The sequence below is a fragment of the Lonchura striata genome, chromosome 6 (genome assembly GCF_046129695.1).
Source record: "Lonchura striata isolate bLonStr1 chromosome 6, bLonStr1.mat, whole genome shotgun sequence".
In the NCBI taxonomy this organism is placed as follows: domain Eukaryota; kingdom Metazoa; phylum Chordata; class Aves; order Passeriformes; family Estrildidae; genus Lonchura; species Lonchura striata.
This window is the reverse complement of record NC_134608.1, coordinates 38,264,818-38,288,794: the sequence shown is the minus strand read 5'-3', so window position 1 is coordinate 38,288,794 and position 23,977 is coordinate 38,264,818. Positions and strand designations below refer to the sequence as shown.

General features: G+C 55.6%; 1 protein-coding gene across 1 annotated transcript; it reads right to left on the bottom strand.

Moving 5' to 3' along the window:
* Positions 1 to 604: 604 nt before the first annotated feature.
* Positions 605 to 23,967, bottom strand: LARGE2 (LARGE xylosyl- and glucuronyltransferase 2). Its single transcript, XM_077784165.1, has 15 exons — positions 23,906 to 23,967; positions 7,066 to 7,239; positions 6,517 to 6,773; positions 6,045 to 6,127; positions 5,644 to 5,771; positions 5,067 to 5,234; positions 4,807 to 4,911; positions 4,443 to 4,555; positions 4,214 to 4,339; positions 3,911 to 4,066; positions 3,632 to 3,795; positions 3,086 to 3,364; positions 2,599 to 2,745; positions 2,255 to 2,450; positions 605 to 2,147 (listed from the first exon to the last, which is right to left on the bottom strand). The coding sequence occupies exons 2-15, from the start codon at positions 7,163 to 7,165 to the stop codon at positions 1,950 to 1,952; spliced, it is 2,220 nt and encodes a 739-aa protein (XP_077640291.1). The 5' UTR covers positions 7,166 to 7,239; positions 23,906 to 23,967; the 3' UTR covers positions 605 to 1,949.
* Between the last annotated feature and the right edge of the window lie 10 nt (positions 23,968 to 23,977).

Here is a 23,977-nt window from a genome sequence, read left to right as displayed (position 1 = left end):
CTGATCAAACCCTTTGATCTTGCTTAGTACAGCAGCAGCACAGTATCAGTGAGCTTGAGCTGTATTAAACAAAAGCTGCCTGCTAAGGACTGGTGAGGTGGAGCTGCCCTTGGCTTCACAGTGATGAGCAATGTCTTCACAGCCCTTTCCCAAATAAAGCCTCAACACTTACTCCTGGCAAACCATCCTCGTCCTCCCCCCTGCAGAAGCAAGGCTGGTGTCTCGTGGGGCCTCAGAGCTGGCTTTTATTCCCAAGAGTCTCTTAAAGTCAAGGCTTTCAAGGACAAGCTGCAGCACCGCCACATGAAACCACATCTTCTACTTGGGTGTGATTAAACAGACTCTGTGTCTAAGCTGTGATGCCCCAGGCTCCAGCTCAGGGGTGCTGGCTGTGCAGGCAGGCTGCCTGGGTCCCACTGCAGCACAGGAACCATCAGCCTTAGGCCCACCTCAGTCAGCACCACCAGCCCTTTCAGAGCTGGCAGGGCACCTGTGTGCCTTGGGCTACTCCTCCATTGCTCTCCTCCTGCTGCCTTCCCTCCAGGGGACATGTGCAGGTTCACAGCAGAAAAAAATTAATAACCAGGCAGTTTTAACAAGAATGTGAAAAAGAATAAAAAAGCTTTAATTTAAAAATTAAATTAAAAAGAGAGAATAAGCAAGAGGCGCTTGTGCCCTTTCCATACCCCGCACTTTCTATGGTTCCTCTTAGCTGCTCCCACCATGGACGGAAATCCTCACCCTGTACAGCCCAGAGCAAAGCTAAGAAGAGAACAGTGGTGACTGCAGCAGCAACTGGCCTGGAGAGCCTCCAGGGCCACCAGCAAAATCATCTGAGAAGAAGAAAAGATTAAAAATAAAACCCAGAAATCCTAATTACTGAATTCTTATGAGAAAAGTATTAAATAATTTAAATAGTGCGAGGAAAGCAATGCATCCTCTGTGCTCCAGTGTGTGATAGCAGTAGAACAGTGTCCAGTCAAGCTGCTTCCAGCATGGGGCTCCTGCAACAGTGTTTAGTCTTGTCCAGTGTTAGCCATGTCCCTGATTGCTGATGGCAACAACTGTGCTGCTGAGAGCTGGGGAGGAGCAGGGTGGTCCTCACCAGAAACTTCTCCCAGCTTGTGCTGGCCCATGAAGCTGCTGTTCTGCCCATGGGGATGGCTGCAGCCCTGCCCTGTGGGGCAATACCAGCACAAGACAGGGTCTGTCACCATCATGGCTACTCCATGGGAAGTGCAGGTCCATCCTGGGAGCTCAGACAGCCCATCCTGGTCTGGGAGCTCATCCTGCTCTGGGTGATGCCCACACCACCTGTATGGGGCCAGCTCCACTGGAGACTGCATCCATACAGATGGGGAATAATAATATTTCCCCCTATTAACCAGCCAGCCTTGATCTGGGTTTGAACCAAGGCTCCAACTACTTGCAGTACTCCCTGGCCACTCCTCCCACGGCGCTGGGAGCTTCCCTCTGAGCCTGCTCCACAAGGACATAAAGGGCTGTTCTACAACCTCATCTCCAACTCATCAAAGCTCCTGAGGGCTGTGTGGACTGAGGCCTGGGGCCATTGAGCAGAGGCAGAACAGGGTACTGTACAGCTCCCAGATCTCTGCAGGAGCCAGGCCTCAAGGTGAGGTGAGCTAACAAAGACTGGGAATCCACATTGGCTAAAAGGAAGGGAGGAGACCCCACCCCTGGCCCCTGGCATGGGGAGGTTCCCCTGTAACACAGGAAGGCTGGAGCAGCTTGACCTGCAGGCACTGCCTGTTCTTGCAGCTGATGTCTTCCATCTTATCTACAGCCATCCCTTTGGTGGGCTGGAGAGGCTGTGCTGCTGCCTCTGCTCCCTCGGGCTGGGCTGTGGCGGTGGGCAGAGGCAGAGGGAGGCCCTGTGTCCTCCCTTCTCCAGTGTGCTGCTTGTACCCCGCAGCCACTGTCCCCAGGCGTCACAGGCTCCTCTCGGCAGTGAGGTATTTGAGTGCAGCAGCCCCGTACCGCCGTGACAGGTCCTGGTGGAACTCCTCCCGCAGTGTCTGCAGGCAGCCCCGGTACCCTGCGCTCAGGCGGAACTTGGAGATGTCGAAGCTGGGGGCATGGGGCATGTGGATCATGAAGGCATTGGGCAGGACCAGCAGCTCATACTCCTGGGGATAGAGCAGCAGCACTTACCATCACTGGTTGGTGGTACCAGCATGTCACTGCCCAGCCACAGGCCCCCAACACCCAGCGGTGCCGGGAGCCCCTCACCCACCTGCGCATCCAGCTCCATGATGTGGGAGACTTTGTTCCAGCCGAAGCCGACGAACCTCTGGTCATACTTGGGGCAGTCTCGCCTCACTACAACGTAAGGCTCAAAGTCTGGCTGCCATGCCACGCGATAGGGCACGGTGGCCGTCCGCCATTTGGCGTAGTCCGTTGGGGCGTGGCCTTTTGGCCACACGTGGTACCTACGGGGAGAGATGGAAATGAGAGACTGAGACAGTAGAGGATGCAGGGGGTCTGCTACCTCCCTCTGAGACAGGGGGTGCACAGCCCCAAGTCACAGGAGTACACAGCTGGCTTCTGCTTGGGTGGAGGGCCAGTGCTAGTCCCTACCTGAAGGTGTAGAGGGAGCCCATGTCCAGCATGGAGAGCAGTTCTGCTTTGGATTTGGGAAAGGTCAGACGGTAGTGCAGGGTCTCAAATGCTGGCACAATGAGAGCTGCCTTCCTCTGGGGCAGCTCCAGCTGTTGGATGGAGTTCCTGTGGTAGTAGGAAGGGTGTGAGGTCTCCCTGACTGAGGCTTGGCCACAGCCTCCTTCCCTCAGCCCCTCCAGCCTGCCTACTGCTCCACACAGGTATTAATGGGTTTTGAGAATTTGCAGTGGTACCACGCAGGGATAGGAGGAGCAGGGGATCCCTCACAGCCACAGCTCCTTCCTCATCTGCTGGTGTCTGACAGAAGTAAAGGCAGGACCCCAAGGCTGAACACACATGAAACAGCTTCTGCATATTGAGAGCTGCTACCCAGGGCATTTCCTGAAAACTCTGGTGCTTGGGGAACCCAGCAGGCTGAGCAAGAGCCAGCTGGAAAAAGCCTTACCTGAGGTAATCGTAGAGGCCATACATAGGCAGGAAGTCGATGTCAGTCAGGAAGACGTACGGCGTCTGCGTGTTGGCCAAGGCCACGTTGCGCAGGAGGTTGATGGGGTAGAACTGCCCCTCCTTGTAGACAATGTGGTAGGCGACGTTGCGGCGGGCGCTCAGCACCTCCGAGGCCTGGGCGTAGCGCAGGAACTGCTGTGCCTCGGCATCGGACATGTAGAGCGCCAGGCTGATGGGGCCTGCCCAGTGCTTGCAGATGGCCTCCAGCATCTGTAACCTGGAGCACAGGGCACAGCCTGAGCAGCAGATCTGCCCTGCGGCAGCTCCTGAACCAAGCCCAGAACTGGGCGCCTCCAGAGAGCCGCGTGCCGGTTCAGGAGGGTGCAGGAAGAGCTGATGTTCCCAGCTTGGGGTGCTGTTTCTCACCGCCCCATGCTGGTGTGAAAATGATGAAATGAGATTCCCTGGTAGCTCCAAAGCTGTAGAGCCTGCCCAGAGGAGTGGAGGTGGATTCCAACCTCCCACCAGTCCTACTAGCAAGTACCTGTCCATGGAGAGCTGGGCCACGAGGGTGACATCGGTGGGGTTGGGAAGGGCCAGGAACTCATACTGCAGGAAGAACAGGTGGATGCGGTGCTGCATGAGGTGCTGCTGGCGGAAGTCATAGCAGGGATCGTCCTCATCCAACTCCTCCAGCGCCTGCTGCAACTGCAACACCATGAAGGTGAGGGACAGTAGGAAGGTCTCTGCCCACCCAAAGCTCTGGGGAGGTCTCTGCCCACCCAAAGCTCTGGGCTAGGGGCAGAGTTGCAGTCAGCCTCACCTGGTCCCTGGGTGGGCTGGGAAGACTGGCACAGCCAAAAAGCTCCCTGCGCAGCAGGTTCCCATCGTACTCCAGGAAGGTCAGGTAGAGGTTACGGAAGAACTCCACATGCTTGTTCTTCACCCGCAGCTTCTTGGGCGAGTTCCAGTGGATTACCTGAGCAGTAGTATGTCAACCCACGTAAGGGAAGTCAGCAGCACCAGGCTTCCCAAGCCCTCAGACCCCATGCTGACTCCCCTGGACTTCCAGTGCCTGCATGGTCCTTCAGGCTCTCCACAGTCTCAAAGCGGCAACCCCACCCACCTTGAGATCTGAGAGCTCAGTGTAGCACTGCTCCGAGCGGGTGTGATCAGAGAGCTGCACATTCCAGAAGCAGGGAAGCCGGTACACCAGGGATGGGTCCTGCTTGATCACCGCATTGAAGATATCCTAGGAGAGAGAAAGGTGAGTGCAAGGGTGGATGAGGAAGATCCTCTGTGCAGTGCTGTGGGAATGCAGAAGGACCAGCCTGTCTCAGAGGAAGGACAGTTACCTGATCAGCCAGCGAGGTGGAGAGCATGCTCATGAGCTCCCGCTCTGCTGTCAGCCGCCACATCTGCTCCCAGCCCAGGCGACGCAGGCGGTCCAGCAGGAGCAGGATCACCCCTGGCCAGGGGAAGAGGGCACTGAGAGCACCCAGCCACTACAGAGCTGAGGCACAGCTGCCTGCATGCCTTCAGCCCCTGGGACATGCCAGTTCTCTGTGCCTACCCACAACCCTGGGATGCTGTAGCACTCCTCTTGTACCCACCACTTCCCTACTTTACTTCAGCATCTCCCAGTCTCCCTGTGCCAAATACCACCTCAGCTGCATGTGCCATGAGGCTGCACCTGCCACCCTGGCAGCCCACACTCACCCGTGTTGAAGCCGCGTCCCAGGGCTGGCCACGGTTTGTGGTTTTTCCACAGGTTGCCTAAGTACCAGTCACTTTGGTTCTCCACCAGCCCAATCACCTGCTTTTCTAAGGAAACAGAGGGACATGGATGCAGCTCAACTTGCTGTTGGTTCAGAGGGCCCAAGCAAACCCACTATGCTGGTGCTGTGGCAGGCAGGCACTGCCACACTGAGCCAAACATCCAAGGCCCTGCCAGGGCCTCAGGGGCATCCTGTCCTCACCAGAAAACTTTCTGAAGACAGCCCAGAGCTCTGCGATGTCGGTAGCAAAGGTGATGTCTGTGTCCAAGACAATGACCTTGGAGAGGTTGGATGGTAGTGCCTTGGTAAGCGTCAGCTTCATCAGCCCGTAGATGCCAGAGTAGTGCTTGTTGGGGATCCATGACACCTCTGGCTGCAAGGCAACACACCTCAGGGCTGGGCATGGCCATGCCCTTCCCCTGCCCAGGCAGGACAGCTGCATGTCCTGGAACCCCATGCAGAGGAGGCCAACAACAGAAGGGCATGCAGACCTGTGGAGCCAGCTGAGCCTGAAGCATTTCCTCCAGCCACCAGAACCCCCACATGGACCCTAGTGTCTCACTGGGGCATTCAGTTCTGCCACAGAGGCACTGCTACTGCAAGGCACCTCCCCACCCTGCCAGTACTAGCCTTGTGCTCCCCTCTCAGCAGCACCAGCAACAAGCCCAGAAAGAGGACAGGGTGAGCCAGGGATCAGCAAGAAAAAGTTATTCACCCTCCATCCACTCATCCCTCCTCTAAGCATTGGCTTGGGACAGGGTAAAGGGAGGACAAACACCTGCCTTCAAGTCATCAGCATTGTAGAAGCTGACATGGACGGAAGGCACCATCCAGGACTGGAAGAGTGTCTGGAGGATCTGGTGGGCCACCGAATCCGTGATGAAGTGAAAGTGGAGGGGGTTTTTCCTGCCAAGGGCAAGCACAGCAACATTCAGCATCACAGCAGAATGAAAAGGACATAGGTCCCCATCCCGCACATGAGACAGACATCAGCTGAGGAGGCAAATGGAAAAAAAACCCTCTGGAGGAAACAAATTCCACTCTGTCCCACTAAGCAGTGGCACAAGGGTAGAGAGAGGTCCTAGAGCCCCTCTTCTGGAGCACTGACCCGCTGCAGCCTGCAGCAGCTCATCTGAGAACCCCAACTAGCAGGCTTCCAGCACAACATGTCCCCATTACCTGTGGAAGAGGATGGATTTCACCAGGGTGACCACGTCCCGGCTCGCGTTGTGCCCAGCACACACAATCGCGACATGAAGGAGCTGCCCAAAGACAAATGGTGCCTTTTTGAGACTGGCACCCCCTCCTTGCAGGGGCTGTCAGCTCCTGCCTGGGACCACACTACAGGAAGAAGCTTCAAAACCCAACCTTTCCCATGCAGAAGGAGCCCCAAAGAGAGGTGGGAGTTCCCTAACTCAGAAGCGGGGAGCAGGAGTCTTGCTGCCACTCCTCCTGTCTGATCTCCTCCTCTGGAGAAGGAAAATGCCCTCACCCACCGAGCTCCGGAGACCCAGGATGAGGCCCCAGCATGGTCAGATCACAGGGACAGCAATGCCAAGTGAGCTGCTCATATATCCACACTCCAAAGGGTCCCAGCCCCCCATGCAACATTCCCTATCCACAATGCCACCGTGCTGGTGCCATCACCCACCTCACACTTGTGCACTGTCCGCTGCTTAGGACAAGCCGTGTGGTTGCTCCTCTCACCCCCAGGGGGGTCTCTGTCCTCAGCAGAAGCCCCCCACTGCGGGCTGCCATCGCTGCCCTCTGCCTGAGCCTGGCCAAGCTGCAGCCGGAGCTGCTGATTCTCCTCCTCCACCCTGCGCACACGTGAGGCCAGCGCCTCGCGCTCCACATCCCGGCTCGGCTGCTCGCCCAGACAGGGGGGCAGCAGGAGGAAGCGGCCATCTGTGGAAGAGATAGGGGCATGCCATGGGCATGGCAAGGCCAGGAGAGCCCAGATGTGAATGCTGGGGCAGACCCACAACTGAGAGGTTCCAGCATGCCTCACAAGTGCCCAGCCAACAGCTTATCTCTGTTCTCCTGATCTCCAGAGGTGTCCCTGGAGATGTCCTAAAGTCAGACACACCTGCAGTGACTTGCATGGCCACAGCAACCACCCCAAGGCCTAATCCCCTGCTGTGTACCCTCTGTTGTGGACTGTCCCTTGATCTGAGGAGGATGAGAAGGACTCACTCACATTCGAGGTTTCCCACAAAGAGGTAGAGCCAGGAGAGAAGAATGGCCAGGGTCACTGTGGCGAGCAGCAACTTCAGCTTCATGCGCCAGGAGCGCAACATGATGTGCTGGCAGGACACGATCAACAAGGATCAGGTGGGCAACCCAAGTCCGGCTGGCCCTGGCATCCTAGAGCCTGTGAGGGACGGGAAAAGAGAAGTCTCACCAGTAGCCCTTACCCCAGGTGTGCCAAAATCTCCCCAGCAGGACATCCTCCATCACCTGCTCCCTCCAAGACAATACCTGGGCAACTGCAGCAGCAAAACAGACACCCACTACCTCTCCAGACAGCACACTCCTCCCCACGATGGAACATTTACCCCCCCCAAGACTTGTTCCACCATCCAGACTGGACTGCAGAGCCTGTGGGGGGTGGGAACACCTCAAACATGGAGGGGAATGGGGATAGGAAGGGGGTTCCAAGAGATTTTACCCCTGCTTTGTGCCTTGCTGCCTGCCATCCCACAGGCCTAGGGCTCACAGAGAAGGGGAGAGGTAATAATGCTAAGAGGCCCTGCCGAGCTGTGCGGCGGTCCCGGAGCCTGCCCGTGGGAGGGGCGCGGCCCACGCAGGGCCTGGGGGCTCGGGAAACTCCCGCACCCAAGCGCCGCCCGCCCACTTCGATGGCAAAACCCCAAACGCCCGGGGCAGCCTCCTCGCCCCGCCGCGGCTGTGCCACGCGTGTCACGCCGCTTTCCCTCCGCCGCCCCGAGGGGCAGAGCCCTGCTCCCGCCCGGACGGACCCCGGGGCCGGGCGCCCGGGACCCCAAAACCCCGCGGGGACGAGACGCTGCGCCCCACCGCAGCCTGCCCGCGGCTCCGCGCCCTCGGCGCTGCAACATCTGGACAACAAAAGCTGCCCTCGGGCTGAATGGGCCGGATTAGGGTCTGCTCCCCCCTGCACACAGCCCGCTGGAGCCCATTGATGTGCAGATGCCCGTGGGGCCGCGGGGGCTGGAGCCTAGGAGAACACACACCGCCGCCCCCGACCCTCCCCGCGGCCCCTGGGGCCGGGTGCAAGCTCCAGCCCGCTGGAGAATTGCAGACGGATGGCCCCATCCACCCTCACGGAAGGACACTCAGGCTCTATAAGGGCTGGGGCATGGCCAGCCCGCGGGAATGTGGCCATGCCAGCCCACTGGACATACAGCTGAGCTCCCGGAGCACGGTCCCACAGAGCTGCACCCCTTTTCCTGGCAGACAAGGTGTCTACTGGTATCACAGCCCCGTGCAAGCCAGGCCCGGGCTTGACCTGCTTTTGTGCTCTACAGAGCAGGCCATGCACAGGCACGGCAGGGAAAGGGGAGCGGACACATGGAGCACACCAGGCCCAGGCACCCCTTCTCCCTGCCACAGCCACGGGCCACGCTGGGCATAGTGAGATCTCCTCGTGCTGCTGCCAGCCTGTCTCCCATCCCACATGCCAAGGTTCACACAAAGTTGGAGGGCTGTTCAGGCCAGGCTGGAGGGGAATGGTAGGGGGGCATGGTGAGGAAAGGCCAAGGAGGTCAGCAGCACCCACGGGAAGCTGAGGGGCAGGAGAGCAACTTTAGCACAAACAGAGAGAAGGTGATGGCACGCAGCAGCACCCATCCCGCTCCCACCTGCCCCCGTGGCCCCTCACTGCAGAAATGGCACACTGTCCCCAGCCTGCATGCAGACACACTGCTAGGATGGCAATTCTGCGGGACCAGATGGGACCAGCAGCAACTCAGTTTTCACAACCTCTCCCAGAGGCACTCAAGGATCCATCCAACCCCCACCTCATAACACTACCACCCCTCCGGCCATCCCTTGTCCTGCTCCTCACCTGGCTGCTTGCCTTCCCCGCAGGCGCTGATTTCCTTACCTGCCTCTCCCCTCACCTCCTCCTTCCCCGGCGCCTCCTAAGCCGGCTGGCAGCCCTCTGCTACTGCTCCCTCCCGGGCTGCCGTTCCCTGTCCTCCCTTTACTCCTCCCTTCTAGATCTGACACTTTCCCCCTCCTCCCTGCTCTCAAACCCAAGCTCCCCCCACACACTCCGGTGGCCCCCCTTTCAGAGGAAGAAAGAACAAACAAAACAAGAGATTAAATTCGCTTTCTACTCAAGAGCCCCCAGCGCCAGGGGCACAGAGTTGCCCAAAGTAAATTGGGAGGAATCCATCCTCCTTCCACCTCCCTTCCCACTCCCAGGCCTCAATATTCCTCCTTCACAGTGAAAAAAGGAAGCATCAGGACTATCTACCCCCTTCCTAGCACCTGCCTCCTCCTTTATTTGGGCAGGTGGAGAAGATTTTATCCTCACCGAGAGATCTTTGGGGGCCTTGGGATGGCGGCAGAGCCCACCTGTTCTCCCCATGACTAGGAAAGAGTAGCTCCACGGCCTACTTGGGATGCAAATATGGTGAGGGTGGGGGATGCAGACGTTTTTGCTACCCAGAGAGAAGAGATAGTGGCCACCATCAGAGTACTTGCCCATCAGCTCAGCAGAGTAGAAGCTCCAGTGTGGACCTGAAACAGAAGGAACTGTTCCCCTGCTGTCTCATCCTTGCTCTGGCTCAGAAGAGCAGGGCTCACTGAAAGGGTGCAGTGTTCAACCAGACCTGCCCAGCGTACCAGGAGTGAGCAGGATGGTGGAAGGCGGAGCAGGAGGCCGGGGCTGGGAATGCTAACTATGCAAAGAGAGGCTCTACCTGCATCTCCCCCCGTCCCCACCGCGCCGGCCCCACGGCTGGAGCAGGAGGAGAAGCCCTTGCTGGGGGTGTCCAGCACGGTCTGGAGAGGGCCGGGTGCGGTGGGAGAAGGCCGGGACGGGCAGCAGGCAGAGGAGTGGGATGCGGAGCGCCGGCACAGCGCTGCGATGCAGTGTGAGCTGCCCCCACCCCGGAGCCCGGAGCGGCGCGGCGCGCCCCGGCCTGCCCGCGCAGCCACCGCGGCGCGCAGAGGCCGCCCCGGGAGGCGCGCTCCCCGCCCGCCCGGGCAGCTCCCGCCTGCCCTTGCACAGCCCGCGACAGCGGGCAGCGCCCCTCAGCAGCGCCCTTCAGCCCAGCCCTGCCCCGGCAGGCAGAGGAAACGCCCGGGCTGCCCTGCTGCTCCTCTGAGCCGGCGGCTCCCCAGGGCAGGGGCCCTTCCTTCCCCTGCTCCCCCAGCCGCCCCGGGGCCGTGCTCAGCTCCCGGAACCGTCCTGCCCCTGCCCCACCGTGTCCATCATGTGCTCCAGATGAGGCGGTGGCCACGCAGGGCTTACCCATGCTTTGGGAGCAGTCCAGACCCTCCTGCAGCCCACTGCCAGCAGCACCGCTTCAGCAGGGGAAACCTTTCACCTCGTGCTCCGGCCGACCTCCACAGCCTCTCCACACGCTTGTCCTGGCCACCATACCTTGTTTGCTCCCAGCACCAAGAGCCAGTGCTTTGAGACCCAGAGACCCTCTCCAGCCAGGGCAGGAACAGGTAGGCTGCTGGGGAGCACAGGCACGGCAGGGGCATTTTTGGGGTGTTCATGGAGGTGAAGATGACAAACCAGAAGGCAGCTACATAGCCTCTCCTCCTCTGAAACATTACAGGCACAGCAAGCGGAGGGCAAGGCTGGAAGCAGCTCCTTGGCAAGAGGCACAGCGGGTACCAGCAGCCATGGCACAGCACGGAAAGCTCCCGGCTCTACCCGTCCCTGTCCCTGCAGTCTCGGCATGGGCCTCTCCGCCCTCCCTCCTCGGTCTCCTTGCTCACCAGACAAGCGCAGCCAGCAGTAAGACGAGAGGTTTCCCAATACTGCCAGCTTCCAACCCCAGCGGGTGCGGGGCAGAAGTGCTGTTCACAGCAGGTTATCCTCCCTCCCCCACATTCTTCCCAGGAGCAAGCACCTCCTGCTTCAGCAGGGATCAGGGGATACAGCCACTGGGAAAAAGGCACCCCTGTCCCCTCTCTAGCTGGAAGAAGCTGACCAGGGTGGATACCAGGAAAGGGGCAGGCAGGACCCAGGTCTTGTCTCATGGCTGGGACACCCTGCCTCCAGTGACAACAGGGGAATGGCCAGGGGACAGGGAATTTCATGCTAGCAGAGCTGGGCAGCTGCACAAACACCAGTGCATGCTCACACCAACCTCTGAGGCGTGGGCAGGAGCCCAAAGCTGGCTGTATGCCGGCCACCCTTCCACGCAAAAGCAACCTTCATTCCTGGGAAAGTGCAGCCACTTTGCTTTCCCCTGGCTCCCCCTGAGAGCTGCCCACGTGCTGGCATTCTACTCCTACAAGATCCACACTTTTGCAGGAAATCCCCTTTTCTTTGTAGGCCCCATCACTCAGCCTAAATGGCCTTCGCTCTCTACGGCTCAGTAATAATCAGGTGAGCAGTTAATGTTTAGGGAGAGCTGGCAGTGGAAATTTTGCCATCACATTACCATGTTTTCTCCAGCCCTGAAAGCACAGACGGGAGCAGCTCTGTTTTCCCACAACATCACATTTGGCAGCAAGGCTCATGGTAGGTGTCTCAGCCTGTTATCTCCTCTAGAGCTAATGTGTATCTGCAGAGGGACACTGAGGCACAACTACACTGTCTGTGGGTACCAAGCCAGAGGTCTGAAGGGGCATAGGGACAGTCTCAGGCTTGCTTCCCCCTCTACTGCCTCCCCCGTAGGCATTACAAGTGAAGAGACAGTCTGGCTGTTCCTAGTAAAGAGCTGCAGGGCAGCCAGGAGAATGATTTCATGGTGCCTGTTGTCTTACCTAGCTGTAGGTGACAGAAACTGCAAATTCTTCTCCCAGGTCTCATTTTTGGAAGAGTGACAGTTTAGCTGACCTGCTTAGATTGCCTCAGTAGAAGTCCAACACAACAGCTTCCCAGGTTTGCAGAAGGTGAGAAAGGGCCCGAAAGCTGCGACAAGAGTTGGACAGCCAGACTGGCAACTCAGAAGAGGCACTTTGAAGAGAGGCAACCGGGGACAATCACTTTGCTCTTACAAAGAGGGAGGGGGAAGGCTGGTTCCTCATTCAGCAGATCATCTTTAAAGTGTGTACTGCAGCACCCATCTGACAAAGTGCCTTATGATTCAGGGTCACCTCTCTGTCCTGCTCCCCATGCCTGAAATGCTGCCACTTGAGGGGGGCTGTGCCATCCAGCAGATACCACACAGGCAGTGCAGAGCAGGGTAGCTGCAGGAATTTACAGAGGCGGAATGGAATTTGGCCAGGAGAGCAGGATTAAAACCCCATGCTCCGGATTACCATGCTGTCCCTCCCTCCCCAGTCTTATGATAAGCAAAGCCTAAGTGAGAGTTTCACCTTTGTATTTCCCTGGAAAGAGCAACCTCTGGCAAAAGAGCCACCATGTTCCAGAGGTAGGGTCCAGCAGCACTCACAGAGTTGGATACCAACACATTCTGTAAAAAGAGGAAGCATCCTTGTCTCCCCACTGCTCCCAGACACCACCAAGCTGTTGAGAAAATCCTGGAAAGGATCCTCCTGGAACAATAGACAGCTGTGCCTCAGGTACAGCTCATTCTCAAACATCAAGCTCTTCTCAAGCCCGTAAGATTACCACACACACAATTCTGCCTCTCTCAGTTCAGTTTTTTATTCTGCAGAGGTCATACTGAAAAGCCATCTTCTCCTTCTCTGGCAGAACCACATCACTTGGGGAAGAGGAGCTAAAAGTCTCTGAAGGGTGCTGAAGCTCCAAGCTTGGCTGAAGCAGAGACTCTTGTCACCGTACTGTTGTCTTGTTTCCAGAGGAAACCAGCAAGTTCAGGCTGAGACTGACAGGAATGCCTTGCTGCTTCCCTCTTCATGTCCGAAACCCAGGAATGTATCAGGGGAGCAGCTCCTCTAGGCAGAGACTGTGATCACAAGGCCCTGCTGGACACAGTCTGCTTTTGCAGGTCAGTCTCCCTGCCTGCAACCAGGCACAGGGTCCAGCTGCCCAGCAGAATGTATATGTGTGCCATAGGAGGTCCAAGCCTACCAGACATCCTGTGGTGCTTACAAGCTGGGCAGCTGCATTTTTCCACAACTCTGAGGCAAAGTAAAGGGGGCCTACCCAGACAGCAACACAGTCCCCAAGTGCTCTCATTCCTCTTAAGCCCAAGAAGAAGCTGGAAGGATCCCAAAAAACTCCCAGAGGAGTTGTTCAACATGTTGCTTCCAACTTAACCTCCCTGGACTACAAATGCTAGTCCTCCCTGGACTAGCATTTGATACTAAGAGGATATTCAGCAGGTGAAATATCAACACTGACTGGCCTTTTTTTGGGCCTGGTGAAGTGCAAGCCTAACAGAGGACAGACACAGGCCACAGAGTCCTGAATCAAATCTCCTCCACACACCTCCCTGGCCAGCACAGCTTGGCACAGGAGGGACCAGACCTAGGCACTGTGCAGGAGGACCCCAACTGCCTCTTGAAACAGGAGCAGCAACAGGGGCTGATCTCCAGCTCTCTTCCTCTTTGATGGGATTAGGTTTCTACTATCTGCATTTTTGCTGATGTCTGTGCTGCAGCTAATGGCCAGCTCTGAACCCATTAAGTTCACCGTGTCCTGGTCTCCGGATGTGCTACGGGCATCAATACCTGTTCACCCTGCCATTTCCTGACACTCTCACTGCTGCAGGCTTGCAGCAGTTCCTGGGGTCAGAGCTGAGTAGGGTCAGCAGCCAAAAACTCCAGCTTTTCTCCAAGTCAGCCTGCAGCAAGCCCTCCACCAGTTCCAGCTCTGCCATCAGCAAAGCTGGAACACCCAGCAGGCAAAATGCCAATACAGCAAGGGGTAGGAGTTTCATCCCGTGTGGTCCTGATACCCCAAGTTTCCAGCTAGCAGTGCCCATATGGGTAGGGACTAACCCCACATCCCCCTGCTCTCTTGAAATGCTCTTGAACATCCTGCACAAGGTGGTGCTACCTGATGGGACAAGGGAGACCATATCCCAGCACAACAGGCCAGACTTAGCCCCTACACACGCTTGTCGATTCTGCACCACCTCAGACAAAATTAATTAGGTTAATTACACCAAAAAAATGAGACAAAGGGACTCCAACAACCCCATATTGGCACTCTACCTGGAAAAGCTCACAAGAGGTACAACACCATCCACCTCTGGGGAGGTGCCAGGGGCATGGCTGTGAGCCAGGTTGTCAGGTGCCTGCTGTTCACTGTTACCAGCAGAACTGGGTAAGTGTTTTTGGCTGAATAGTTATTGATTGAAAACTGCAGTTTCCAGACAGCTCAGAGCTATTTGCTCCTTCATTACAAGTTTTGGACAAGAACAAAATGCTTTGTTTTCCAAGCAAAAAAGTCTCATTTTGCATTGTTTTGTTTGTAATTGAGCTGCATTGCATTTAAAAGAAAAGATAAAGGGTCTCTCAAATTTGTCTGTGTTGAGTTTTTCTCCCTCCAGCTTTTCATTTTGGGCACTAAATCAAGCAATTTATTATTTGTCTAGCTCTGGTCTCCAGACAAGCTGAGAGCATCATGAGCCAAAAGGCTGGAGCAGCTTTGCCCAAGCAGCAGTGCTGAGGAGGATGTTGATTTTTTTTGTGCTGCAGGCTCCTTTCAGACCTTAGCTTGAGTTCCCTCGGGGTTATCAAACATTCCCTGGGGAGAGGAGTGCAGGGCCTTGTGCAAGGAATGGCAGGTACCCCCCCACAAGGGATCCACCACCCAGTGGGCAGCAGTTCAGGATACACAAGATCACTGTCAGTGCTTCGAGGACATGCTAGGAGCAGGGCTTCCCATGCCAACTGCCCTGCACAGAATCATAGGATAACTTGAGTTGGAAGGGACCCACAAGGATCATCAAATCTAACTCCCAGCTCAGCACAGGACAACCTCAGAAATCACACCATGTGCATGAGAGCATTGTCCAAATGCTTCTTGAACTCTGTCAGGCTTGGTGCTGTGACCACTTCCCTGGGGAGCCTGTTCCAGTGCCCAGCTACCCTCTGGGTTTTTCCTAACAACCAACCTAATCCTCTGCTGATACAGCTTCATGCCATCGGCTCGTGACACCATGGTGCCTCACTAGTCCTGCCAGTATCGGTCACTGAGTGACTCTTCCAAATTCCATCTCTCACAATGCCAAACTCTAGCCCAGCAGGCAGGTACACAAGGCACTGACTGACAAGGAAAGGCAACCCCTCTCCTCTGCATGAAAAGCAGCTGAGCTCATGGATGCAGCCTGGTACCTCTTCCACAAGGGACTAGCTCAACCTGGGAGCTGTGCTCAAGCAGCCACTCCTATATCTTCCCTGTCCAGAGCTATTCCTGGCACCAGTGCCCTCAATGTCCAAGTGAGGCTGAAAGCAGAGCTCATCCACACAGGAATGGAACAACTGCACTATAAATAGCAAACCAGAATGGGGCAGGCTCTAAAAAACCCAAGCAGCAATAGTGCCATCCACTCAGGGTGCCCTGGGTGTTTTGTACAACCAGAAGTGAGTCTGAGCTACAGAGAAACTTGCACGTTGCCAAGAGACTCTGACAACACTGGAGAAAAAAAACTGTTGTCCAGGCTAAGACACAAAACTTACCTGCAAAAAAAAACCCATATAGGGTGTCTTGCAAACTGGAAATGAGGCAGTGACTGACAAGAGCCAAAAAGGAGGGGAAGTGGATCGCAGAGGGGAGGCAGTTCCAAAAGCCAGGCAATGGAAAGGAGAATACTCCCAACATCCAAACCATTACCAGTCCTCCTCCCTTCCTGCTGCTCCTTGTGTTCCTGTTCCTGGGGCTTCTCACACTGCTGAGCTAAACTGTGAACTTGCACACCAAAGGACAAAAGCAGGGAAGAAACAGCATAGCTCAACTCAACCAAGCACATGAGTGGCTGAGGACAAAAGCTCATGTCTTCTGCAATCCACAGAAGTGCAACCTCTGTGAAGTGCCCAGCCTGCACCAGGAGAGGTATAACATCACAGACCATCCTGTGATCAGGTCTTCCAGGATGCTTCCGGGAGGAGTCATACCTTTCCCACCACACTCATCCTCACTACTCCCACTTCCCTCCCAGTGCCTCCATCTGGATCCACAAATACTCCACCTTCTCCTTCTCACTGGCACTCTATGTCCTATAAAGGGATCTCAGCCTCCCCAGATGAGGATATGACCAGCCTCATGCAGCACTGCCAGGCATCAGCCTCCCACTCCTGTGAGGGAGCCCTGCTCTTTCAGCAGTGCTGCAGCATTTGGGCATACATAAGGAATAAGAGCACAGAAGACTCTTAGGAAATCAAGAGAGGGGTGTATGCACAGGGAAGGCACACACCTGAACTAAATCACCCAGCAAGTAAACACACAAGCACACACACAAAGGGAAGCATTTGCTTCCTCTGACAGAAAGGTTATTTTGTCAGAATAAGAAGACGGCAGGCAAAAAAAAACTAAGGAAAAACACCAAACCCCTGCTTTATTGCTCCTGGAGCAACAAAACAAAACAGGACACAAAGCAAAGATAGTCAGTGACTACAAACACAACATGAGAATTCTGTAAACCCACAACTCTCTTTGCTTCTCCCCCATGGCTCTCCTGTCACCCCTTGCCCTTCCTCCTCAGTGCAGCAAGCAGGAAGAGCTGTAGAGGTCTCAAGTTTGGCCAAGTTTCCACTCAGGGAACAGAAGCTTGATAACAGGCTGGACAGGATGTGAGCACCCTTTGAGGAAGAGGATTAGTAATCCCTTAATCTGCACATTTTGGAGTCTAAGCACTTTGCTCTGCTCTTTAATTAAACCATGGAGTGAGTGCAAAGATTGCCAGAAGGTAGAAAACAAGGCGGAAGAAGGAAAGGAAAGAAGAGACTGTGTCTTAAAGGCTGTTCCTTGCAGCTTAAATGCAAGGGGAGGGTGCAACTAGCAGGGGTGTATTTCACCTCAAGTGCTTCATACTGGGCTTGTTGAGCATCCTATTGCCTTTCCTGATCCTGTCTATGGGAAGGTCAGGGGCAGGATGAAGGGCAAACTGTGTGATGGCCTGGGGATGACAAAGGAGGGAGCAAGGATATATATCAGACTGGACAAAGCTTTACCTGTGGCAGCTTTTTCTAGCTGGCCATGACTCCCAAGTCTCCCTGTCTCCTGGGAAACAATATGAACTCCAGAGCACGTTTGTCTCCACTTCACACACCTGTCTGCACAAAAGGGCCTTGTTCCAGCACTTATCTGGCTCTAAGATGGGGAGGGGCCAGTGCCTCACTGCCCTGGCACCCAGGCAGGACATTCAGCTCCATGTCGGGCTTCTTTGGATCTACCTGGCAGGGGAAAATTTCCTGACACAGGTAAAGAGGGAAACCTTTTACCACAGCCCAAGACAAACAAAGCAGTTCAAATAGTGCCCTGCTTCCCTCAAGCTATGCTCAGGCACATGTACCCGTGCAGAGTAGGCAGCAAGCCTGAGGCTCCGGAAGCTACCTGAGCAGTGAGGAAAGGAGCCCCACAGCACACCGTGGGGAGAAAGACAGCTAGTGCTAGAGCTGGGAATAGAAGAGCCAAGAGCGTCCTCACCTCCTGAAATGCTCTGCCACCAGCTCTGCCCCACCAGACCAAGGCAGGGGGGTGCCTGCAGGCAGGGGCAGCCTGTCACTCCAGCGTTCCTCTCTTCCCTCACTCCTATTCTTTGGAATTCCTCTCCTCTGTTTGCTTTGTTTCAGACCTCAATGAACAGGAAGAAAAGGGAAAGAGCCTTGACAAATCGGATCAAGGCACAGACATTGCTGAGGCTCCCTCCTGCTGGCATGCCAAGCCCTACACTAATGAGGGACAGGGAGAGAGAGGTGGCCACTGAGAACAGTGGCCCCAAAGAAACACTTGATGTGACAGAGGGAAAAGAAGCTGCTAGGACAGAACAATGCCAGCACAAGCTCCCAGCCTTCAGAAGGGGGTCTTCCCATCTTCCCTGGCCCAGAGAGCTTGTTGCAGCTCCTCAGTCTGGGTTCCAGTGACTTACTGCACACTACGCAAGAAATAAGCAATAGACCATAGTATTGTCTGGGGAGAAGGATCCAGACATGCACACTCAGGTGAACAGCCGCAGAGATGGGATCACACTTTATTCAAAGGATTGCTGGGGTGAATCTGGTCCCTCCCTCCAGAGAACTGGGCTATGGGGGCTTGTAAGTGCCAGTGTTGTCTCCAGAGCCTCCCACAGGTCCCAAATATCTACAGACACAAGCCCTTCTGCTATGTGATTATCCCCTGTATACCGACATAGAAGCACTAAAACAGCAGGGAGCAACCACATGTAAACCACCTACTTAACATACATGATGACTAACCTTTGAAGGCTGCCAATGTTGCAGGAGTGGCTAGGAACAGCTGGAGAAGTTGGCACGGCCTGGTGGTGCCTGTGAGGACCCCCCTCTAACCAAAGATTCTCAGCTTGAAGGGCAGATAAGACATCTCAGCTGTACTTGAGAGTTTTGGAGCATGCTGTCACCTGAAACCCAAAAGACAGTCACGTGAAGAGCTACTGCATAAGGGAGTTCTGAGGACAGGCCCCTGCACATCCAGGAGTCACAGATAAGAGCACCTAACACCTTGGTCCTGTCCCTATCCTCCAGCTGCCACAAAGCACAGCTCAGTGTCACCCAAGGCTACCCAGACAGCACAGGGGACAATGACTACCTGCATGCTGCATAATCCCAATCCCAATTCTCTGCACTGTCCTTTGCAAATTCCCCTCCCCACCCATGCAAGAAGGACTGTACACATGTCCCCAGAATTGCTGGCAAAGCCACAGCCACCATGTTCCATCTCAACACAAGTGAGTCTTCACACCAATCCTTCAGCAGCATCAGAGGCTGGGGGAGAGATGCAAGTTCTCTGCCCCCCCTCAAACATGATAGCAGCAGCAAGTGTCTAACTTGTGAGGCAATAAAGGGATTAACTATTTTGTCCAGTAACCTGAGCCCCCATGACATGCTTTGGGCAGCCCCATAATGGCAGTTAAGAGAGTCTATCCAAATAGATTCACACAAGGAGAGAGAAGGAGTAAAGTCAGAGGAGAGAGAAAGCAGGCAAAAAACATCACACACGCAACCTGTGCTGAAGAGAGCACAGCAGTCTGTACATGTTACTCCTCCTCAGAGGAAATCCTCTTCCTCTGCTGAGGTCTTTCCAGTGCACCTCTTTCCTCCAACTGCCACAGAGTTGGGCGCACACATTCCATAACTGCAGGATGAAATGGAGAAGCCCTTCTCCTAGGAGGCTAGAAGGATTCTTAGCTCCTTATCAGGAGAAAGCTCAAAACAGAAGAACAGACACACTAATATGCTGAGGCAAAGGAATTGGAAAAGAACTGGGAATTTTGTTTTTAAGACCCTCTATGCACACATCATTCCTCTAAGACGTAGCAGGAGAAGGACCTTAAAAGCAGGTAAAAACCTAGTAAAAGCATGGGTCTGGTCTGTCCCACCTGTTTTAAAAGGCCAAACAGAGAAACAAGCGTGCAGTGTGGTGTATTCCTGCACCCCTCTAGCCACAGCAAACCCCAGACCAGCCTGGTGCAGCACAATATGACAGAAGGGAGGTGACATCAATCCCAACAAGGGCTGGAAATAAAATATAGTAACAACAGCTGCAACCTGAACAGTGAAATCCAGCAATTTTAAGAGTGAAGTACAGCACTGCAGTGCTCAGCAAAACCCTTCTTCAGGAACAAGGCCCAACAAAACTTCTGCTTTTTGCGTCTCCCTCAGATTCTGGCTACAAGGTGGCAGCCAGTGAGAGAGGATATGTATGGACCCTACAGCACATGTCAGTAAACAGACATCTGTCTCCTCCATCATTCCCACTCTGCTTGCCCTGATTGGTCAGCTCCCACCTCAGACCAGAGGGGTCTCCGAGGGGAAACCTAGGAGATGGATACTTCTGGAACAGTAGGAACATATGAACCAGAGTGCCAAACCCTTCTGGCATACACCCCACAGCCCTCGCCCAGGTGCTACCAGAGCTTTATGTTTCCAGTTCAGCAGGTAAGAGCCAAGTCCCTCCACCTGGGCTAGGAAGCAGAAGCTGCTGGCAACAACACTGAGTACTTCCGACAGCAAAGAGTTCAAAAAGCAAAGTCCCCTGCAGCAGAGATAATACTGAGTGGGGAGACCCAGATATGTGCCTGTCACACAGCAGCACTGTCCACTGGAATCCACCACAGCATCTCTGGGACAGCAGAGTTCCCATTCAGACATGGCAGAGCCTCATTTCCAGGATAGAGCCCACATCATACAGCTGCAACCCAGGCACCAGCAGTTATTTACACAGCACCACACACAGGACATACACAGCATGCTGGGACCAATCTCAAGCTCTGCTGCCTTCTCCAGGTGGGGTCAGGAGAGCTTAGGGTGATGCTGGGGGAAAGAAAGGTCAGAAATCACAAGCAGTTACCCTCTCCCTCAGGGCCCAGTTGTATCTCTCCCTTGGAGTGTTTCCATCAACTCAGGCCACCAGAGAACTACGTGTCCAAAAGTTTTTTCCAACTGCATCACATGGTTATTAAAAGACATGGCCTCTCCCTTTCAGCCTTTGGCACAGGCAGATTTGAGTATTACAGGAGAGACTACACATTGCTAATGAATCAGGGAAGGGAGTTATCCGAGTAACAATCTGTGGCTCTAAATGGCTTTCTGGAAAAGGCATCTGGAGGCAGGAGGCAGTCAGTATCTCGCAGCAGGGCTCTGCACACATTGCCAGACATGTTACTCCTCCTGGGAAGCCAAAAAGAGTCTTTCTCCAGAGATGCCAAGTCTGAGCTAAGCTGGGAAGGGCAGGGGCACCCTGACAGAGAACAGCAACAAAATGCCTCCAAGTCAAAACACACATTAAAAGGCCCCTTAAGCTTGTTTGACCTGCATTTCCCTTTCCGTCAAACTACTGCTCCAAGTAACAGACTTGTCAGCAACACTTCAGGAAGTTAGGTACTACGCCACCAGCTTCCCCTGCCAGCTGTTACCTTTCCAGACCCTAGGAGGGCTTTCCAAGATCAGAAGTACAAGCTGCCACCACCAGCATTGCCATGCTCAGAGCATGGTGTGCTTCATTGTCCTTGTTTCCTCGTTTGGACAGAGATTTGGAACTCTCCTGAAAGGTGTTGGCCTCCAGTGGGATATCATGAGGGAACAAGGCCTTCCATTCTAGGCAGGGTTCATGTAACAGGGACTAAAATACTCCCAGGACATGCCTCCATCTACAGGTTATTTGGAGCAAGTCATAATTTATCTCTACCTATCCCAAATTATTGCCTGAGCTCATCCAGAAGCAAAGAAAATACATAGCCAGACCAAGGTGTGAGAGCTGAAAAGGGCAGGAAGGCATGCCATAAAGAGACAGGGCCAGAAAGGCCATCTCATTCTTCATCACAACTGCTCACTTTCAACCACAGCCAAAAAGATTCACATCCCTGACCTCATACTACCAGGCCACTTCCTTTCTGGCAGGGGAAGGTGAGCAGGAAGATAAGGTTGGGGAGAATATCTACTTCCCACCCCAACTACCCATCTCCCAAGACACAACCAATAATCAATATACTGAGTGTATCCTCCCCCATCCTGCTCCCCAGCTCCAGCCCTGGCAGGTACTGTACAAAAACATCCTCACCCCAGCACTCTGAAAGATGTGTTTTGAGGCTTACTTAGGATGACCTGCCTTATACCCGTGGCAGTGCTGTTCCCGGAGTCAGGCTTCCCAGAAATGGCATGGTCTCATGGATCTGAGCAAAGAACAAGACACTGGCAGCCAAGCAAGCTGGACTTCAGCACTGCACAGATGGGCTGGCAGAATATTTGCTTTTTTTTGGTTTGCTTCTTTTCTTACCGTTAGTGCTGAGCCTGCACCCCTCATCATCAGAGCATTGAAACTATTTGGCCTCAGCTACTGCCAGTGGATTTTCAGTAAGCACAAGCCATCAGTCCTCAGCACCCAGACTGGCAGCAAGCACTAAGGAAAGAGTTGCACCTAGAACATTCTGGGCACAGTCAAGAGAGAAACTCGTCCCTCAACCCAGCCTTTCACCTCCTGCTGCCACACTCACCATGGGCACCATAAGCCAAGGCAATTTAAGTCTTGCCCAGTCCCATGGACTTGCTGCTGCTCTAAGAAGCTGCCCGTCCTACAGTACTCCCTTGCAACATACTTACCATAAAAAGGCAGCTGATGCTATTCAAACTGTCCTCCAAACTCACTTGCTGCAAGCAGGAGATGAACAAAAGGGGGACATGACAGTTGGTGGGACAGAGTTTGGGGGCAAGGGGTGAAGAGAAAGCATCTGCCAAAATGCTCCTTATTCGGGGACAGAATCTAGCTGTGCTGTTCAGAGTAGCCCAAGGACTTTGTACATCAAGCTTCACCTCTGGCTGAAGACAAGGTGCCTTTGGCAGTCTCCTAGGCAGCCAGCTCTCAGATTGCTGTCTGGCAGAGCTAGAGCATCTCCTTGAAGGAGAGCAGCTCTGGCAGTCTGCACTGGATATGCCCCTAGAGTCACCAGCAGCACACACCTACCCACTAAGCTGTGCTGGAAACCTCTGTCACAAGCTTCTGGCGCTATCTCACCCGCCTTCGCACTTACAGTAGCAGCCCAGCCACCGTGAAATTCAGAGAAACTCGCAGGTAGCACTGCATGTGACTAGAAAGTTGGGTCTATTCCATATGATTCTGACTAAAAAGGTTTGTTTAGCGCCAGACTGCTTGCCAGCGGTATCTCGTGCCCTTTTTGAACTCAGCCTGCTGGAAAACAAACCCTCGGGGGATGAGGAGAGATCAGGAAGGATAAAGTGCCTGCCCATGCAACTGTAATTCCCGCCGAGGCAGCCGCAGGCACACACTGTGCCCATTGTGCGGAGGTAACCGGACAGTAGGAAGGAGGGGCGGCTCGGCCCAGCTCCGTGCGCACCCGAGAGGCCACGAAGCGCCTCCTAGCCCACGGGCACCGCCGATCTTTGCCCCGGGCAGCGTGCGGAGCCAGGCCCGGCTGCGGGCAGCGGCGCTGGCCGGCTGCCTCGGCCGAGCGGGAGGCAGAGCCGGGGCAGGGCACGGCACGGCAGGAGGAAGGTGGCGGGACCGGGCACAAGCTGGAGCCACTTCTGCAACAGGCTGCAGCCAGGCGGGCCCCGCGCCTCCCGCCGCCTGCAGCGGGGACAGCCGTGCTGGTGCGGCAAACACCGAGCGAGTCCCGCGTGGGCTCCAGGAGAGCCCCCCTGCACGGCCCGACCGCCGCCCTTCTGCTGCCCGCTCCCGTCCCCCCGGGCCCGGGCGGGGACAGACACTGTCATGCACGGACGCGAGGATGAAAGCCCCGTCCCCGAGGCCCCCCAACCTTTCCGTGCCCCCAGGGCAGCACCTTCCCTGCTCCGCAAGCAGCGAATGCGCACGGGCCGTTCAGCCCCGAGCGGAGCGGGGCTGTCCCTGCCTCCTCGGTCACACCTCCCCTTTCCCCACGCACAGCCCTCGCCAGGTGCGGAGCGAGGCTCCCCACTGCCGGGCAAGCAGCGACCCGGGTGCCCATGGCAGCCCCCGGCTGGGACGGGGGTTGCCGCACGCCGCTCCCCGGCGGGTGCCGAAAGGGCACGCACCGCTCCCGGTGCCCGCTCCCATTCCCCAGCGCCACCGGGAACTTTTTCCCGGTGCCGCAGCCAGCCCCGGCAGCTGCCCAAGCAGCCCCCGACGGACGGCCGGTCCCCGCACACCGCCCCCCCGCCGTACCGCGGAGCGCCAGACCCACGCGTGGGCAGACCCCCGCCCGCCGCAGCGCTCGAGGAACGACTCCTTCCCGCGGCCCCCCAAAACTGACCGCAGCCCGGTTCCCCACCCGGCGGCAACTGCGTCCCCGCCCGGGACACCCCCAGCCCGTCCTTACCTGCCCGGCTGCCGCCGCCGCTCCTTCAAACCCCCGCCCCGCCGCCCATCGCCCGCTCGGCGCTCGGCCCGG

Excerpts from the sequence above, each read along its gene's own strand:
- LARGE2 (XM_077784165.1), bottom strand. The coding sequence starts at position 7,165 with ATGTTGCGCTCCTGGCGCATGAAGCTGAAGTTGCTGCTCGCCACAGTG. Across the intron at positions 6,128-6,516 it reads GGACAGTGCACAAGTGTGAG|CTCCTTCATGTCGCGATTGT; the intron begins GTGGGTGATGGC and ends GTCTTTGGGCAG. Across the intron at positions 3,365-3,631 it reads GCCCAGCTCTCCATGGACAG|GTTACAGATGCTGGAGGCCA; the intron begins GTACTTGCTAGT and ends CCTGTGCTCCAG.